The sequence below is a fragment of the Schistocerca gregaria genome, chromosome 2 (assembly GCF_023897955.1).
Source record: "Schistocerca gregaria isolate iqSchGreg1 chromosome 2, iqSchGreg1.2, whole genome shotgun sequence".
Lineage (NCBI taxonomy): Eukaryota > Metazoa > Arthropoda > Insecta > Orthoptera > Acrididae > Schistocerca > Schistocerca gregaria.
This window is the reverse complement of record NC_064921.1, coordinates 476,828,691-476,845,294: the sequence shown is the minus strand read 5'-3', so window position 1 is coordinate 476,845,294 and position 16,604 is coordinate 476,828,691. Positions and strand designations below refer to the sequence as shown.

Sequence of the window (16,604 nt, the reverse complement as noted above, 5' to 3'; positions counted from 1 at the left end):
TAATAAGATGTCTGGTTTCCATATTGTTCCAATTTGCATACTCTGGTTGTTCCTTTCCTGCACTCAGTGTAAATAAAAAATCATATGCACACAGACACCAGTAACAGACTAATGTGAACAATGAACTGATAAATTAGTTGTATTGGATGGAGAAAATCTGCTTGCAGAATATCATCAAAGGATAAATGTGTAGACAGGCATAAAACTTGCTTCTGCTAGGAGTCCTGTTTGCAAAAGCTAGCAGAGAAACTGGGGACAAGAAAACATATTCCAATGTATTGAAGGTTTATGCAAATGATGCTGAGGAACAAAACAATATAAGGGCATCATAGTATTATCTACCGTCCAGAAAATTATACTTTCTTTAAGAATAATCAACCTTTTTGTAATGTTTTTGTATTTACCTGACAAAGAGGGTGAAGGTCCCTTAGAACTGCCATACAGTCTTGTGCTGTAACCTGAATCATTATGAAGATCACTAGCTTCGTGTGTTGGGCTGTAGACACCAACACGCTGCCTGGCCAATTGTGAGGCATCAGGCTGAGGGCAGACATTTTCATAATTTGGCACCACTGCGGCAGCCTGACCTTCGCACTCATCTTCACTTGAATCTGAGCTGTCACCAACTCGCTCAGATGGATGACTGTAGCACTTCTGGATGGCTGTAAATACAGATAGTACTTGCATGATATGGAATACATTTTCTTTTAGGATGATGCACATATAAATGTATTTAAAAATGCCCTCATCATATTAGTAAGCTAAATTAATTACTTAATAATTATATTGTCCAAATACTTTTTGTTGATAAGAAAATAACTCCATAGATAAAGTACTGTAAATTATTTGATTTCTTTTTTAGTTGGTACATTGAAAGCCACATTTTCAATTGTTTGTAATTCACATTTCAAGCAGATGTAATACTGTCAGATAAGTCCCAATACCACAGTAATTCACCTATAGCAAAGATTCAAAATCAGAAATTCTAATTATCTGGTTACTATTTATATTTACTGCACACATTTTCAAACTTTTACTTTTTTTGGAAAGGGGGGCAGAGGGAGTGTGAGTGTCTTCAGACCAAGTTGACGAAATATAAATATGTTTTTACTCTATTGGCCATTAAAATTGCTACACCACAAAGATGACGTGCTACAGGCGTGAAATTTAACCGACAGGAAGAAGATGCTATGATATGCTTAGCTTTTCAGAGCATTCACACAGGGTTGGCGCCAGTGGCGACACCTACAACGTGCTGACATGAGGAAAGTTTCCAACCGATTTCTCATACACAAACAGCAGTTGACAACAGATTGTTTGCTTTTAAAAGCAGTGTCAACATAAGGAGTATACCCTCATTCCAAATAGTTCTCTTCATGGTGATGTTGAATTCAATTTATGTGTTGCACCAACGTACAAGACAAAATTTTCATATGTGAATAGTTCATCAGTCATTGAGGATTGTTATCAATTGAAACATTTTGTTTGGTTCAGATACACTGTTTGAAATAACTGCAATTTCAACTAAAATTGGTTTTTGCCACTGGAGAGCTTTTAGCATGGAATATTGGATCAAAGCAATGAATACAGTTTCTGCTTTGATAACAACAAAGTTATTGAAGTGGAACATTCTTGGAAGTAACACAGAATGATTTCAGAATATAAATTTGTTGGAAACTGAAGTTTTCAAAAGTACTTTTCAGGACCAGCGATTGACAGTTTTTAACTCTTTCATCCAGGGCATGAGGAATGACAAATAGCAACAAAGCTTGTTATGTCCAATATCTTTGAAATTTGAAAAATACTAGCCATTTCATCAGTATTTCTTAGTACATGCATAACTGGTTGAAAATCACTTCGTCCCCTTTACAAATATACCCAAAGCATATTATATTTTAAAGAGTTTCACAGTGTCTTTCAGATTACTGATATTCTGAAGAAATAATTCAATATCCGCCAGGAAAAATACTACTATGCCAGTTGACATGTGTGGTTCGGAACTGGAACTCTCAGATGTTATAGAAATCATCAGTTATTGACACAAAAAATTGTCGCTGTCAGTTCTACTACCAGTAGAACCTCTATAACTTTTCTTTAAAAAATAAATAAATAAATAAAACAAAAATTCCTGGACTGTGTCCTGCCCATACTGAATAGGACAATGGTAAATAATCTGGTGTCAAAACTGAAAAATATACAAAAACATAAAGCATCCTTAAAATCAAACATCAGCATGCAAATATTCCAACCAGGACTTTGAACAGCTACTGTGAGATTGTGACATGCTACAGCTGTGTGTTGCACCCAGAGAACACAGCAGTCAATCTAGTGGCACTAATAAACATGTCCACAGCATTTCGAGGAAAGCGCTATGACACTATGTGAACATGTCCACAACATTCAGTTGGTTAACAGTACATCTACTTCAGATTTTACATTGCTTCTGTCTTGTATATTTGCCTTTGTTGTCTTTCACTAATAACATACACCACTTTTGTCACTTGGCACTGTTCACCTGTTGCAAGACCTCTTGTTTTTATGCAAGATACCATGCAATGAAAAACTTGTTTTCTGCATTGCCAAACTTGAAAGTTGAATTATTCTTTTGAAAAATGCCAGGCTTGCAGGAGAATGAAATGACAACATAAATATTTTTTTACTCATTCCAGAATGATTCTCACTCTGGGGCAGACTATATGCTCATTTGAAACTTCCTGGCAAATTAAATCTGGGTGCCAGATTAGGATTCAGACTTGGAACCTTTGTGTTCTATTGACAGCCTGATGCAATCCTTTATCAATTATGTCACATGAGCAGCTTGTATGTTATTTTGGTGGTGGTGGTGGTGGCGGCGGCGGCGGCGGCGGCAGCAGCAGCGATGGTGGCAGCACTGTTAGAAGGGTAGGGTTAAACCTGATGCTGAAACATGGGATTCTTCCTTTTAAGATCAATAAGGGAGCTGTTGTGTGACAAACACTCATCTAATGAGCAGTGTTTCATTGACAGTTTCAAAAGCCATCACTATATGACATATGGCAAAATTTGGCCAAGTCTGATAATGAAGAATTCAATGTTACCACCTCATTTCCCATTTAAAGTGCTGAATTCAGGATGCTGGCTTACTGTCTGGTGAACAGAGGACACATCTCATTTGCATAGGTTTTGCTAACAAAACTGTCTTCAGTCTCCAGTATTCAAATCTTTTTCCCCAGGCCAACCCCTCATATGTTTTAACGACCTCATAAGTACTCACTCATACATGTACCTTATTGTTTGTAGCAGAGAGTACTCTGTATACCACTATTATTTACCTCATTTCCTTTTCCAATTGTAAATGTATACAGGAAGAATGACTGCTGGGAAGTCTCTGTATGAACTTGAATTTGTCTAATTTTTCAGTTGTGGTCATTTTGCAAAATAATCTGGAAGTAAGTAATGTGCATGCTGGCTCTTCTTGGAATGGATACTCAGAACTTTTAACAGTGAATCTTTCCATGATTCTCAATGCCTCTCTTGTAACATATACTGCTGTAGTTTAATCTGTAGTTTAATCAGCATCTGTGTGACACTCATGTTTACTAAACATAATGATGATGAAGACGTATGCTACTCTTTTTTCGTTTGGATAAATAATTTAGTTGCTACTGTACTGAGACTTTGCAGGTAGTGTAGTCACACACACACACACACACACACACACACACACACAAAATTTACTGCACCTGTTTGTTCTTTTATTTCGTCTGATTCTCTCTCTCTCTCTCTCTCTCTCTCTCTCTCTCTCTCTCTCTCTCTCTCTATATATATATATATATATATATATATATATATATATATATATATATATATATATATATCATCCCTACTCTTTTTATTTGTCCTTTGCTTTTAATTGCTCTTTCTGCCTTGCTTTCTGTGTACTTTAACATTGTGTCATGAACTCTACTTTCAGTTGACAGTATTTCCACAAATTCTGTCCTATCATCTGTATGGTGGTATTCCACTAAAAAGGCATTGATTAAAATCCAAACCAGAGCTGATATTCAAACATCAATTCACTGGACACTTTAGTTGCTCATTGCTTTCATCCTATACATTCATTACTAATTTTTCTATTGCTGCTAAAATAAAATCTGGCTGTAAAAGACAACTCCTGTGTTTTAATGAACACAAATGAAAACTGAAAGAAAAAATGGAAAAGTATATGTAAATACCTGTATGAGACATCTGCGAGTTCTGAAACCGTGCAACCATTTCAGGCACTGAATGTTGAAGCGGCAATGACACATCTTGATCATTGCCTTTTTTATATGCCCTGTCATTTGAAGTTATTCTGTTCCCATCTATGACACCATCAGTCTTAAAAGTCTTATTAAGCCATCTGTCCATGCAGTTGCCTATAGTTTTCTGGTGCCTAATGTTGTCAGGGCGCTTGTGATTGGAGATATTTTGCAGGCGATCTTCTTCAATATGCTGTAGTGCTGTTGCATGACTAGATGACCTGAAAATGTGATTTATTATAAGGTTTTCTCATGACTTGTGAAGTGGCTTGTTGGAACTATTCCATCAGTTATGACTCAAGCTCTTGTAAATAACAAATATATTTTTGTACCCCTTTGCTTATTTCTCAGATCTTGTACCTGTCAGTAGTATGCCTCTGAGAGGTGTTCAAATATTTCAAAATGTCATGTAAGCTGTTTCCCACTTGTTGTTAGATTCATTATTCAGGGTAATGTATTTGGTGTGCTGATTCTAATGCTGCACTTAGTTTTATTAGGAAATGAGTTAATTAGAAATTATACCTAAGTGTAGCTTTTATTACTTGAAGTAATAAGCAAAACATTATGGGCTAATATGTAATTCTGGGGATTGTGACACCATTAATTACAACTCTTAAATAACTTTTCTTTTTTAAACATCATTGGAAGAACAGTGATCTGACTGATTTTTTTTGTTTGTTTTTAAATTAGAACAGTCTTGATTGCATAAATGTTTTCGTGTGATAAAGACTGTTTTAATTTTTATAAATTTAAATAATTTATTCCAAATTCTGTGAAACTAATTAATTTGAGATAATTAATATTCAGTTTTAGAAGGAGCTACGTTTCCAGTGCAGATTTTTGCCTCAGTGCTTGTTACACTCTAACCTCTGCCACTGCACATTTCTAAATCTAAATTTTATGCATTGGATGACTGAACTATTAAGATTTTCATCTAACTTATAATATTTCCCAATATGGCACTTGTACTCATAGGAAAGGTATTCCCAATGTGTATGCATAAAGTCATGCCATAAACTCTTTTAATTTCCTAGATTATTAGATCTATCATAAATCAAATTTTTTTATCTGTATTAATGATTAACATAGCCAATTTTCAAATGTGGAATTTCTGAAATAGTAATGTTCAAATGCCAGTCTTTACATAGTTAGATACCTCTCAGTTTGGAGTCTGTGTCCAGACACGGTTGAGCTAACAGACATGTAACATCTATGTCAAATCTGCTCGTAGTATTTGCTCATCCAATAGTTACGTGCAACTTGTTTGCAAAAATACATATATTGGTATCCGTGGAAACTCAGTACTGTCAATGTTTAAAAGCTTAAAGTAATTCTTGTAACTTAACTTAAGGAATATTTTGACTGAAATGTGTTGTTGTTGTTAGAAGAATTGGATGTTGACTGTCATTAGAACAAACAATTATTGGGAGTGGTGACTTTTATTAATGACTGCACTAAATGAATTACTGCAGTGAACTTCTGTATGGCTATTTAATACTAGACAATAGTCTATGTGAACTTTAGTGATTTGTACAAATATGGCCTGCATTCTGTATGACACTTAATTACTTTGTCTAGTGACTTCTTAGAACTATCACTGATTGTTGGACAGTGCTTCATTAATTTAAGCTTCAGTAGCTTTACAATTTTCTGAGTAATTCTGCCACAGGACTGTTAGTTGCTTGTGAATGCTGACCTGATTTTAGTGGCTAATAATCTCATGAAATGGAGAAACTGGTCATCATCACAACAATATAACTTGGAGGCTAATAAATGCATAAAAAATGCAACCTAAATTGTGGTGTTGTGTAAAGTTTTTTGAGCAAGCACCTTCAAATGCTAAATAAGAGTTTAAGAGTCAAGACAAGAGACTGAAAGTCCTTCAAGGAGATGACGGAGGCCACAGAAATCAGGTTGTTGGCTTAAAATTTGGTGTTTTATGGTTGAAGAGTTGTCCCATCCTAGCACAACTAAAAATTACTCAGGCATGTGAAGAACAATTCCACCTTAGCATAGTCATAACAATCTTAGGCAGTACCAAGTACAGTTTATGTGGGTGAGGAAGTTCATCTGCCCAGACACAATAACAACGAACTTATGAAGGATAATGATAAGTGAAAATAATTTTGAATTTGCAGGTTAAAATGTGTTATTGGGAAATATGAACTGGGGGTTGTAGTGGCAGTGAACAGTGAAAACATTTCAAAAGGCATGGGTGAAACAAAACTGTGAACAGGGACAGTGCATTTAAATGGATGCTGTCACATGGAGGGGACTTCAGCCAATCAGGGATGAGAAAGTCAGCACTATTTTAGACAGCCAGTGAGGATATTTGGCATGGAATTCAGCAGTAAATATTGCAAACTGATGCAGAAGTGGGAAAGGCAGACAAATTTTGATGGCTACACCTACCACCGCTGAGACAATTTAAAGGTAAAATTGTTTGTTTTTTAAGTGTTCAGACAATATTGATAAAAAGCATGACAGGATAATGAAAAACAGTGTAGATGGTGAGAGTGCACAGAAAATGTTGGAAAACAAGTCTCTTAAATCACTGTTGATGAAGTTTATGAATGAGAATATTCATAGCAAAAGTGACAGCGGTGGTTTCAGAGTAGAAATGAATAAAAATGGTAGTGACATTAAATAGCAATTTAAAAACTGAGACAAGCATTTACAGTTAGTGAAAACTTGTTTGAAAAATGGAACATAAAATGTCAAAGAATATGGGATAATTATTAGATGTTTGGAGTCAGAATCTACTGGAAAGAGGAGATGAGCTGGAAAAATGTATACTGAGGGGCTAGAAGTTGATGTTATTGATTGTCAGAATGATTTAACTGAAGTAATGCAAATATGATCTGATGATAGTAATAAAATGGTCTTCAACACAAAGCAAATTGATGTTGTTGATATTGAGGAGGTGAGGGTAGCTAAAGAAAATGTTGATGTAACAAGTGATGCATTTGACTATATTGAAATATGGTTTGTGCAGATGGTAAAAGAAAGTTTGACAAAGTTGACAAGTATATAAGCAGACAAACAAAGAATCACAATATGTACAAAGGCCGTGATTCAAACCTGGGTCTTCTGCTCACTAGGCAGATGTGCTAACCACTATGCCAACCTTGCACAGTGGCTTTGCACAACTACCCCAGCATGCTTCTTCCACCCCCCCCCCCCTCCCCAATGCAAGTTCCCATTCATGCCTCAGTCCAGTAGGTATTCTCCTTAAATCAGACAGCATTGCAGAGGCTCTACAACTATTTTGGAATGACACCTCAGCATTGAATGAAATTAGGGTCCAGCCTGAAGCACAGGCATAGGTGCTTTAATCAAATTAAATTATACATTTCCAGAGACCTTTCCAAGTCTCCCAAACATCAAAGTGGGTTGAGGTGTGAATGAGAATTTAGACTGGGGGGGGGGGGGGGCATGCTAGAGTAGTCTGGGCACTTGTGTAAAGCCACTATGCAAGTGTGCAGGAGACCTTGGTTCATATCTTGCCCTTGGTACATATTTTTATTTATTGCTTCAGTCTGCACAAATTCATCATAGATGTTGGAGACTTGAAAAGGTCTCTGGAATCATGTAGTTTTATTCAATTAAGGTTGAGAAGATTGAATTGTTATTGATTAACAGTTGTAGTAATGAGATTCAGTTTATTGCAGTTAATGTAAATGATGACGTGATGAAAGATTTGCATTCTGGAAAGGCAAAGACAAACCAAACAAAGATGCATGTAGCGAAATTACCAGCAGTTGCTATGAAGAAATTGTTAGAAGTTGACAATGAGGTAAGTGGTGTAATGAATAAAGAAATAATTTTTGGGTTAACAGTAAAATACACAATTTTCAAAAAAGATTTTTAATATAAATATGCAAAAAGCAGTTTGCAATGTAGATGTACATGCAATTTTAATGAGTTTGTAATGTTCAAGGGAATTTAGTTTTGGGATGTGGAATTTTCAAAGATTTCATTGTATTTTGCAGTGGAGTGGCAGATGTTTTGAGAAAAAAATGTGGAGTTTCACTAAATCTTGCAAAACTAGATGGAAGGATAACGTCAATGTAGATGTGAATCCACCCAGTAGGTAGAGGTTACAATGCTCTTTAGTGAATATATTATGTGGCGAGTAAGACCACCTAGCTGTGTGATTCTGTTCTTCATTTCATAGGTCACTCTTTCCTCTTATTATCAGTAGATTACAAGGAAATATAATTTTCATCTACTTTCAACAGTTGTTGTGTATATAAAGGTTCACTATTTCAGTGGTTGGTTTTGTGTGTGTCAGTAAATGCAAGAAGTATGTAAGAGGATGAAAGCAATACAGTTAATGTTAAATCAGCTAAAATTATATCCTTACTGTGTTTAACTTTAATACTATTGAACAATTTGTATAAATAATTGCAAGTTCTTCTACAGCTTAATATATGGGTTTCTACATCCACATCTACATCCATACTCCGCAAGCCACCTGACGGTGTGTGGCAGAGGGTACTTTGAGTACCTCTATCAGCCCTTCCTTCTATTCCAGTCTCGTATTGTTCGTGGAAAGAAAGATTGTCGGTACTGAGCGTCTCTCTTGCAGAGTCTTCCACTGGAGTTGATCTATCATCTCTGTAATGCTTTTGCGATTACTAAATGATCCTGTAACGAAACACGCTGCTCTCCGTTGGATCTTCTCTATCTCTTCTATCATCCCTATCTGGTACGGTCCCACACCGGTGAGCAGTATTCTAGCAGTGGGCGAACAAGTGTACTGTAACCTACTTCCTTTGTTTGCAGATTGCATTTCCTTAGGATTCTTCCAATGAATCTCAGTCTGGCATCTGCTTTACTGATGATTAATTTTATGTGGTCATTACATTTTAAATCACCCCTACTGCCTACTCCCAGATAATTTATGGAATTAACTGCTTCCAGTTGCTGACCTGATATATTGTAGCTAACTGATAAAGGATCTTTCTTTCTATGTATTTGCAGCACATTACACTTGTCTACATTGAGATTCAATTGCCATTCCCTGCACCATGCGTCAATTTGTTGCAGATCCTCCTGCATTTCAGTACAATTTTCCATTGTTACAACCTCTCTATATACTACAGTGTCATCCGCAAAAAGACTCAGTGAACTTCCGATGTTATCCACAAGGTCATTTATGTATATTGTGAATACCAACGGTCCTACGAAACTCACCTGCATCACACCTGAAATCACTCTTACTTCAGAAGACTTCTCTCCATTGAGAATGATATGCTGCATTCTGTTATCTATGAACTCTTCAATCCAATCACACAATTGGTCTGATAGTCCATATGCTCTTACTTTGTTCATTAAATGACTGTGGAGAACTGTATCAAACACCTTGCGGAAGTCAAGAAACACGGCATCTACTTGGGAACCCGAGTCTATGGCCCTCTTAGTCTCATGGACGAATAGTGCGAGCTGGTTTCCACATGATTGTCTTTTTCGAAACCCATGCTGGTTCCTACAGAGTAGATTTCTAGTCTCCAGAAAAGTCATTATACTCGAACATAATACATGTTCCAAAATTCTACAACTAATCGACGTTAAAGATATAGGTCTATAGTTCTGCAAATCTGTTTGACGTCCCTTCTTGAAAATGGGGACGACCTGTGCCCTTTTACAATCCTTTGGAACACTACGCTCTTCTAGAGACCTACGGTACACCACTTCAAGAAGGGGGGAGGCAAGTTCCTTCCCCTACTCTGTGTAAAATTGAACTGGTATCCCATTAGGTCCATCGGCCTTTTCTCTTTTGAGTGATTTTCATTGTTTTTCTATCCCTCTGTCATCTGTTTCGATATCTTCCATTTTGTAATCTGTGTGACAATCTAGAGAAGGAACTACAGTGCAGTCTTCCTCTGTGAAACAGCTTCGGAAAAAGACATTTAGTATTTCAGCCTTTAGTCTTCATCCTCTGTTTCAGTACCATTTTGGTCAAAGAGTGTCTGGCCATTTTGTTTTGATCCACCTACCACTTTGACATAAGACCAAAATTTCTTACGATTTTCTGCCAAGTCAATACATAGAACTTTACTTTCAAATTCATTGAATGCCTCTCGCTTAGCCCTCCTCACACTACCTTTCGCTTTGTGTAATTTTTGTTTGTCTGCAAGGCTTTGGCTATGTTTATGTTTGCTGTGAAGTTCCCTTTGTTTCCGCAGCAGTTTTCTAATTCTGTTGTTGTGCCACAGTGGCTCTTTTCCATCTCTTACAGTCTTGCTTGGCACATACTCATCTAATGCATATTGTACGATGGTTTTGAACTTTGTCCACTGATCCTCAACACTATCTGTACCTGAGACAAATCTTTTGTGTTGAGCCATCAAGTACTCTGTTATCTGCTTTTTGTCACTTTTGCTAAACAGAAAAATCTTCCTACCTTTTCTAATATTTCTATTTACGGCTGAATCATCAATACAGTAACTGCTTTATGATCGCTGATTCCCTGTTCTGCGTTAACTGTTTCAAATAGTTTGGGTCTGTTTGTCTACAGAAGGTCTAATATGTTATCGCCACAAGTCGGTTCTCTGTTTAACTGCTCAAGGTAGCTTAAAAAAAATTCACTGGATTCTTTGTCCCTGCCACCCTTCATAAACGTTTGAGTCTCCCAGTCTATATCTGGCAAATTAAAATCTCCACCCAGAACTATAACATAGTTGGGAAATCTACTCAAAATATTTTCCAGATTTTCCTTCAGGTGCTCTGCCACAACAGCTGCTGAGCCAGGGGGCCTATAGCGACATCCTATTAGCATGTTTGATCCTGCTTTAACCGCGACCTTCACCAAAATTATTTCACATTTTGGATCGCCGTCAATTTCCTTCAATACTATTGCACTTCTTATCGCTATAAACATGCCCCCACCTTCACTGTCCAGCCTGTCTCTGTGGTATACATTCCAATCTGAGTTTAGAATTTCATTACTGTTTACATTTGGTTTCAGCCAACTTTCTGTCCCTGGGCATTGCAACCCTTTATTAACGAGTACAGTTCTGGTACCATTCTATAGACGCTCCTGCAGTTTACTAATACCACATAATATTGTTATTCCCTGTTGCATTTTGCCTACTACTACCTTGTCGCATCTCAGGAGGCATCTTGTTGCACCTAGGTTGGAATTCTGTAACCTAAAAAACCCACATGTGCACTCCACACGTACTCCACTAACCCTTGTAGCTGCTTCCTGCATGTAGTGCATGCCTGACCTATTCAGGGGGACCCTACATTTCTCCACCTGATATTGGAGGTGAAGAAATTTGCACCCCAGATCTCCGCAGAATCGTCTGAGCCTCTGGTTTAAGCCTTCCACTCGGCTCCAAACCAGAGGAGCGCGATCGGTTCTGGGAACGATACTACAAATAGTTAGCTCAGATTCTACCCCATGAGTGAGGCTTTCCGCCTTCAGCAACTCCGCCAACTGCCTCTATGAACTGAGGACGACCTCTGAACCCAGACGGCAGGAGTCATTGGTGCCGACATGAGCAACAATTTGCAGTCGGGTGCACCCAGTGCTCTCTATCGCTGCTAGCAGGGCCTCCCTCCTCAAGCAGACAGAGTGAACACTGGCCTTCTTTCCCGACCTTTCCGCTATTTCCCTAAGGGGCTCCATCACCCGCCTAACATTGGAGCTCCCAATCACTAATAAACTCCTCCCCCCATGAGCCTGCTTGGACCTTGCTGAAGGAGCGGCCACATTTCCCTTCTCAGGCAGAGCAGGCGATGCCACACGGCTAGCCACCACATTGACCCTCTGCCTCGTGTGACGCGAATGCTGCTGAACCCGCCACTTCCCTTGGGGAGAGGGTGGCCCAACCGCGTCCGGTACCCGCGAAGATGTCTCGACAACAGGGACCATGGGTGACGCATGTAACACCTGGGGTGTACCAAGCGATGCACCAGACTCTCCACTGCTGCTACACTCCGAGGCAGCAACCTGAAGACGGCTGACCACGGCCATCAACACATTCAGCTGTTCGCAAACAGTGGCCAGCTCCTCCAGCGTCCGAACACAGCAGTCACACATCCTATCCATCCTAAGAAATCAACAATTTACTGTAGAGAGTTAATCAACTTTTAACTAGACTGCTAATTCACTAAAGGCAGCTGATAGCTGACTAAACTGTGGTTACTAGACACTTCTTCTTGGAAACATTGAAAATAAGCACTATCTGTCTCTGGACTGGATTCAAAACAAACACAAAACCTATGGAACACTATTACTAGTACTCGAAAATTAAAGCTTCCTAAAAGCATAAACACATGGAAAAAGAAGTGACAAGTAAGAAAACACAGTTAATACTTAAATTTACCTAGCTCACTGTGCAGCAGATGTGAAGCAGACGGCAGTTATCAATCAATGAGGTTTGGAGCAAACACCATCAAATACTGAATAATATTTCCAGCTTCAAAACAACAGACTAGCATATTACTGAGGAGATGGCGGGGACTACAGAAAATCTAGTTGGGCTTACAGTTTGAAACGAAACATATAGATGTTGCAAGAAGGCTTTACTGTCCTAACACAGGTATCTCTTGACATGAATAGCTAGTTAACATTTGTGGCATGCAACGGAGGTGTGCCCAGCAATTTGTAAGTGTCTTGATTGATCAGTGAAACTGCAGCTCCGGTATCGAGGCAACAACTCTTACTTGTTCTGAGAGTGCCCAACACTTTTGGTCAGAAACGAATGTTTACTTTTTTATTGACAAATGACTCTCATCATATAGCAAAGGAATTGTTCAAAGAGGTGACTGCCAGTCTCAATGTTTGCATTACAATGTAATTCAATGACAGCATTAAAGTCTTGGTTCAAAATAATTTTCTCCTCATTTCTTTATGACAGGAGAGTAAAACCGCTCCACCAGTACACTACACAGTGTATTATTGAGGTATGCATTTCATGTTGTTGTTGTTGTTGTCTTCAGTCCTGAGACTGGTTTGATGCAGCTCTCCATGCTACTCTATCCTGTGCAAGCCGCTTCATCTCCCAGTACCTACTGCAACCTACATCCTTCTGAACCTGCTTAGTGTATTCATCTCTAGGCCTCCCTCTACGATTTTTACCCTCCACGCTGCCCTCCAATGCTAAATTAGTATCCCTTGATGCCTCAAAACATGTCCTACCAACCGATCCCTTCTTCTAGTCAAGTTGTGCCACAAACTTCTCTTCTCCCCAATCCTATTCAATACCTCCTCATTAGTTACGTGATCTACCCTTCTAATCTTGAGCATTCTTCTGTAGCACCACATTTCGAAAGCTTCTATTCTCTTCTTGTCCAAACTAGGTATCGTCCATGTTTCACTTCCATACATGGCTACACTCCAAACAAATACTTTCAGAAACGACTTCCTGATACATAAATCTATATTCGATGCTAACAAATTTCTCTTCTTCAGAAACACTTTCCTTGCCATTGCCAGTCTACATTTTATATCCTCTCTACTTCGACCATCATCAGTTATTTTACTTCCTAAATAGCAAAACTCCTTTACTACCTTAAGCGTCTCATTTCCTAATCTAATTCCCTCAGCATCACCAGATTTAATTTGACTACATTCCATTATCCTCGTTTTGCTTTTATTGATGTTCATCTTATATCCTCTTTTCAAGACACTGTCCATTCCGTTAAACTGCTCTTCCAAGTCCTTTGCCGTCTCTGACAGAATTACAATGTCATCGACGAACCTCAAAGTTTTTACTTCTTCTCCATGAATTTTAATACCTACTCCAAATTTTTCTTTTGTTTCCTTTACTGCTTGCTCAATATACAGATTAAACAACATTGAGGATAAGCTACAACCCTGTCTCACTCCCTTCCCAACCACTGCTTCCCTTTCATGCCCCTCGACTCATAACTGCCATCTGGTTTCTGTACAAATTGTAAATAGCCTTTTGCTCCCTTTATTTAACCCATGCCACCTTCAGAATTTGAAAGAGAGTATTCCAGTCAACATTGTCAAAAGCTTTCTCTAAGTCTACAAATGCTAGAAACGTAGGTTTGCCTTTTCTTAATCTTTCTTCTAAGATAAGTCGTAAGGTCAGTATTGGCTCACGTGTTCCAACATTTCTACGGAATCCAAACTGATCCTCCCCGAGGTCCACATCTACCAGTTTTTCCATTCGTCTCTAAAGAATTCGCGTTAGTATTTTGCAGCTGTGACTTATTAAACTGATAGTTCGGTAATTTTCACATCTGTCAGCACCTGCTTTCTTTGGGATTGGAATTATTATTCTTGAAGTCTGAGGGTATTTCACCTGTCTCATACATCTTGCTCACCAGCTGGTAGAGTTTTGTCATGACTGGCTCTCCCAAGGCCGTCAGTAGTTCTAATGGAATGTTGTCTACTCCGGGGGCCTTGTTTCGACTCAGGTCTTTCAGTGCTCTGTCAAACTCTTCATGCAGTATCTTACCTTCCATTACGTCTTCATCTACATCCTCTTCCATTGCCATAATATTGTCCTCAAGCACATTGCCCTTGTATAAACCTTCTATATACTCCTTCCACCTTTCTGCCTTCCCTTCTTTGCTTAGAACTGGGTTGCCATCTGAGCTCTTGATATTCATACACGTGGTTCTCTTCTCTCCAGAGGTCTCTCTAATTTTCCTGTAGGCAGTATCTATCTTACCCCTAGTGAGATAAGCTTCTACATCCTTACATTTGTCCTCTAGCCATCCCTGCTTAGCCATTTTGCACTTCCTGTAGATCTCATTTTTTAGACATTTGTATTCCTTTTTGCCTGCTTCATTTACCGCATTTTTATATTTTCTCCTTTCATCAATTAAATTCAATATTTCTTCTGTTACCCAAGGACTTCTAGCAGCCCTCCTCTTTTTACCTACTTTATCCTCTGCTGCCTTCACTACTTCATCCCTCAGTGCTACCCATTCTTCTTCTACTGTGTTTCTTTCCCCCATTGCTGTCAATTGTTCCCTTATGCTCTCCTTGAAACTCTGTACAACCTCTGGTTCTTTCAGCTTATCCAGATCCCATGTCCTTAAGTTCCCACCTTTTTGCAGTTTCTTCAGTTTTAACCTACAGGTCATAACCAATAGATTGTGGTCCGAGTCCACATCTGCACCTGGAAATGTCCTACAATTTAAAACCTGATTCCTAAATCTCTGTCTTACCATTATATAATCTATCTGATACCTTTTAGTATCTCCAGGATTCTTCCATGTATACAACCTTCTTTTATGATTCTTGAACCAAGTGTTAGCTATGATTAAATTTAGCTATGATTAAGTTATTCTCTGTGCAAAATTCTACCAGACGGCTTTCTCTTTCATTTCTTAGCCCCAATCCATAATCACCTACTATGTTTCCTTCTCTCCCTTTTCCGACTGACGAATTCCAGTCACCCATGACTATTAAATTTTCGTCTCCCTTCACTACCTGAATAATTTCTTTTATCTCATCATACATTTCATCAATTTCTTCATCATCTGCAGAGCTAGTTGGCATATAAACTTTTACTATTGTAGTAGACATGGGCTTCGTGTCTATCTTGGCCACTATAATAGGTTCACTATGCTGTTTGTAGTAGCTTACCCGCACTCCTATTTTTTTATTCATTATTAAACCTACTCCTGCATTACCCCTATTTGATTTTGTATTTATAACCCTGTATTCACCTGACCAAAAGTCTTGTTCCTCCTGCCATCTAACTTCACTAATTCCCACTATATCTAACTTTAACCTATCCATTTCCCTTTTTAAATTTTCTAACCTACCTGCCCGATTAAGGGATTTGACATTCCACGCTCCGATCTGTAGAACGCCAGTTTTCTTTCTCCTGCATTTCATGGGGAAAATTAAATACTGTTGTTGTTGTTGTTGTTGTTGTTGTGGACTTCAGTCCTGAGACTGGTTTGATGCAGCTCTCCATGCTACTCTGTCCTGTGCAAGCTTCTTCATCTCCCAGTACCTACTGCAACCTACATCTTTCTGAATCTGCTTGGTGTATTCATCTCTTGGTCTCCCTCTAAGATTTTTACCCCCCATGCTGCCGTCCAACGCTAAATTGGTGATCCCTTGATGCCTCAGAACATGTCCTACCAAACGATCCCTTCTTCTAGTCAAGTTGTGCTACAAGCTCCTCCTCTCCCCAGTTCTATTCAATACCTCCTCATTAGTTATGTGATCTACCATCTAATCTTCAGCATTCTTCTGTAGCACCACATTTCGAAAGCATCTATTCTCTTCTTGTCCAAACTATTTACCGTTCATGTTTCACTTCCATACATGGCTACACTCCATGCAAATACTTTCAGAAATGACTTCCTGACATTTAA

At 38.5% G+C, this 16,604-nt stretch overlaps 1 protein-coding gene across 1 annotated transcript in view; it reads right to left on the bottom strand.

The window, feature by feature from the left end:
• The window catches only part of LOC126326837 (ankyrin repeat domain-containing protein 6-like), a 638,792-nt gene that overhangs the window by 9,342 nt on the left and 612,846 nt on the right, over nt 1-16,604 (bottom strand). Inside the window, exons 13-14 of the mRNA XM_049995795.1 lie at nt 4,215-4,501; nt 405-662 (exon numbers count right to left, since the gene is read on the bottom strand). Coding sequence (XP_049851752.1) covers nt 405-662; nt 4,215-4,501 — 545 coding nt within the window. The remainder of the gene's footprint in view (nt 1-404; nt 663-4,214; nt 4,502-16,604) is intronic.